At 25.5% G+C, this 3258-nt stretch overlaps 1 protein-coding gene across 6 annotated transcripts in view; it reads left to right on the top strand.

Annotated features, from left to right (window-relative positions):
• Positions 1 to 2193, top strand: part of LOC102674683 (ATPase family AAA domain-containing protein 2-like) — a 7850-nt gene extending 5657 nt beyond the window's left edge. For 4 of the 6 annotated variants that reach the window (XM_031508973.1, XM_031508971.1, XM_031508970.1 and 1 more), the window contains exons 14-16: positions 474 to 509; positions 755 to 1637; positions 2017 to 2193. In XM_031508973.1, coding sequence (XP_031364833.1) covers positions 474 to 509; positions 755 to 1637; positions 2017 to 2106 — 1009 coding nt within the window. In that variant the 3' untranslated portion in view covers positions 2107 to 2193. The remainder of the gene's footprint in view (positions 1 to 473; positions 510 to 754; positions 1638 to 2016) is intronic. The other 2 variants (XM_031508974.1, XM_031508975.1) reach the window with 1 other exon arrangement.
• The last annotated feature ends 1065 nt before the right edge of the window (positions 2194 to 3258 follow it).

Here is a 3258-nt window from a genome sequence, read left to right as displayed (position 1 = left end):
TCTCTCTCTCTCTCTCTCTGTCTGTCTGTCTGTCTGTCTGTCTGTCTGTCTGTCTGTCTGTCTCTCTCTGTCTCTCTGTCTGTCTCTCTCTGTCTCTCTCTCTGTCTCTCTGTCTCTCTCTCTGTCTCTCTGTCTCTCTTTGTCTCTGTCTCTGTCTCTATCTATCTATCTATTTACTCTTTCTCTCTCTCTGTCTGTCTATCTGTCTCTCTGTTTATATGTCGTATGTCTGTCTCTATTTTTGTCTCTGTCTCATCTATCTATCTATCTATTTCTCTCTTTCTTTCCTTTTTTGGTAAATTTTTTAAAATTCACTTGATCAATTTTTTAAAATATTTAATATATATTTTTTATATTATTGTTTATATTTATGAGTTCACATATTTTTTATTATTGTTGTATATTAAAAGTATAAATATAAATAACAAAGTTAAAGTTCATACTGACATTCATGTTGTGTGTTTTCATGTCAGCTTACGTGATAGGCCTTCCCTTGGAATATTAAAGAGGTAGTTGAGATATTCCTGTTTATCCATTGCTGTTGTTGCTCTGTAGTTAAAGTGACCTTCAATTTGTATGGCACATACATTATTGGTTAAATAAATATTAGTTACATTATTATATTAATTATTATTGAAGGCCACTCATATTATAGTTAATGTTGCTTATTGATAGTAATATTATGAATATATACGTATATATTGTATATTATATATATTATATATATTATATATTATAAATATTGTATTCACAGAGACCCAGCTGACAAATTAATAAGGCATCGTGCATGTTCCCTTCGTGATAATGCATATGCATTAATAAAAGCAGAATTGGATTCTGATTTTGAGGATAAATGTCGTGAGATTTCAAAGAATCGTAGAATTATTGAAAATGCGGCTAGCAATGAGATGGAAGATAAAAGCCAATCTAAAATAGAACAACCTACGTCTGCTTCTGAACGAATAGATGTAAAAAAAGACAATGCGAGTCCTAGTCATTCCCTGATTGTAAATGGAAGAAGATATAATAATTCTAGGAAACGTCGAATACCAGCTTGGGCAAGAGGCTATGTGAAAAAAGTTCATAAGAAGAAGAAAATCGCATTTGAAGAAAATGTAACTGTATCTGATAACAAGATTTGTTTAACTAACGAAACAACAAGTATAGATTTAGAAAAATTCCAAGAATTTGAAACCGAAGCAAACAGTGTTTTAAATGGTCATGTACCTTTGTTTGATAATTCTGATTCTGAGAATGATTCACAAAATGAAAGTTCGAAAGATATACAAGGTATTCAAAGCAATAATATTACTGATCAGCATATTGATGAAATTGAAAATATGGAAATATGTTTTATGGAAGAAGAAAAGAATGCAGAAAATAGTGCATCTAATTCATCATCCAGACGAGAAAGTATAGATGAATTATCATTTGCTATTGAGAGTGATTCTAGTCCAGCCAGATTTGAAGAAAATGAGAAACTTATAGTAGATAAAAATGAATTAGAAAATGCATGGCAAATCACTGTTGAAGTTACAAAGGATTTTCCTGTTGAAGTATTATGTGACATTTATGTACAACTGAGTCGATGTGTAGGAAAATATGCTCAGAATTATGATAGAAAATCACTGCCAAAGGTAAATAAATTTTACTCAACTAAATTTACAATTTATTGCTTATTTTTTATTTATTTTTTTTATACATATATTATTAAACATTAAATTTTTAAATAATCACATAAATTATTATTTTTTATATTATTTGCTTTTTGTTGAATTTTGTTGCTTTTTTTTTGTTGTTCGTTTTTTAATTGAGTTATATAGATAATATAATTTTTTTGTAATGTAAAATACACAAAATACAAATTATTTATTATAATATTATTTCTTAGTCAATTATTATTTGTTATATTATTTATCATGTTATTACTCATAATATTTTAATTGAGCTATATGATATAGATAATATAATTTTTTTGTAGTATAAAATATCTTATATTTTATAATATATGTATAGGACTTGCTCAAGGAAGTGAAAAGATTTGAAGAATTCAAGACAACATATGAAAAAGTTCATCATGTCGCTAATCAGACCGACATGTTATAAGTCATACTATTTTTAGTATCATTATAAAAAATTTTTTGTACATTTACACTAAACAAAGATTATTAATTAGTGTTCACATGATGATTTAAAATAGTATGTTTTTTTTTGTTTTATTGCATAAAGTTTAAAGAACGGGTAATTATTATTCTACAAATATAAATGAAAGATATGAAGGAAAACCGAAATAATAATACATTTAAATTTCGGTTTTTAAAGACATGGTGAAATATAACTGTACGTTCATATAACAAGAAAAAAAAATTATTGTTGTATGTGAAATTAAGAGAAAACGATTTAAAACATTTATCTCAGTATCTAAATATAAAATGATAAATTATTATAACTATATTGGCTTTCATTATCTAATTATTAGTAGCTGAGATGAAATATCTCTTAGTAACAAATTTTGATATCAAATTTAGATATTTCAATAATTATATGTGAGTTGCAATTAATTATTTGCTGTTATTACCATTTTCAAAAAAATTGATTTAAAAAGTCAGAGATAAGAAATTAGTTAGAAGATAACAAACAATTTGTTTTCTTTATAAATTATATAAAAAATTTATAAATATAATTTTAATGGGGTACTTGTGAAATAATTTTTGCGTTTTTGTGTATAGCACTTTATGCCTCAAAAAGGTATTTATAATAACAAAATTTTGCAAATAATGGTTATACAAAGATGATGGTAATACAATATGTACTTAACTATAGTTTTTTACATGTGGTACTTGGCAGTATATTATATCAAGTTATTTTATTGTATATGAATATACTAAGATCATGATAAACCTTGATAAAATATATTATAGATTCATTATATGCGCCAGTTATTACTTTGGATTTTTACAGTTCTTTAGGTAATTTTTATAAAGTACTTTAAAAATAGACATATCTTGATACACATGGTTCCACTATGCATATGAAATCACATGTGCCCTATTTTTAAAAAAGAAATCATTTAATGAAATAATACTCACACACAACATAAAAATATATAAGTTTTAAATTCGTATAATATCAACAACTTTGTGTATTAGTTTCAATTAATCATTAAAACGATGAAAATATTTCATAAAGTGAAAAATATGTAAATACATTCCTTTTATGAGCAATGTTATATATTGCATAAATAACTATTTTTGGCTT

This window comes from Apis dorsata, unplaced genomic scaffold, assembly GCF_000469605.1.
Source record: "Apis dorsata unplaced genomic scaffold, Apis dorsata 1.3 scaffold_117, whole genome shotgun sequence".
NCBI classification, from domain to species: domain Eukaryota; kingdom Metazoa; phylum Arthropoda; class Insecta; order Hymenoptera; family Apidae; genus Apis; species Apis dorsata.
This window is presented reverse-complemented; position numbering and strand designations above follow the sequence as displayed.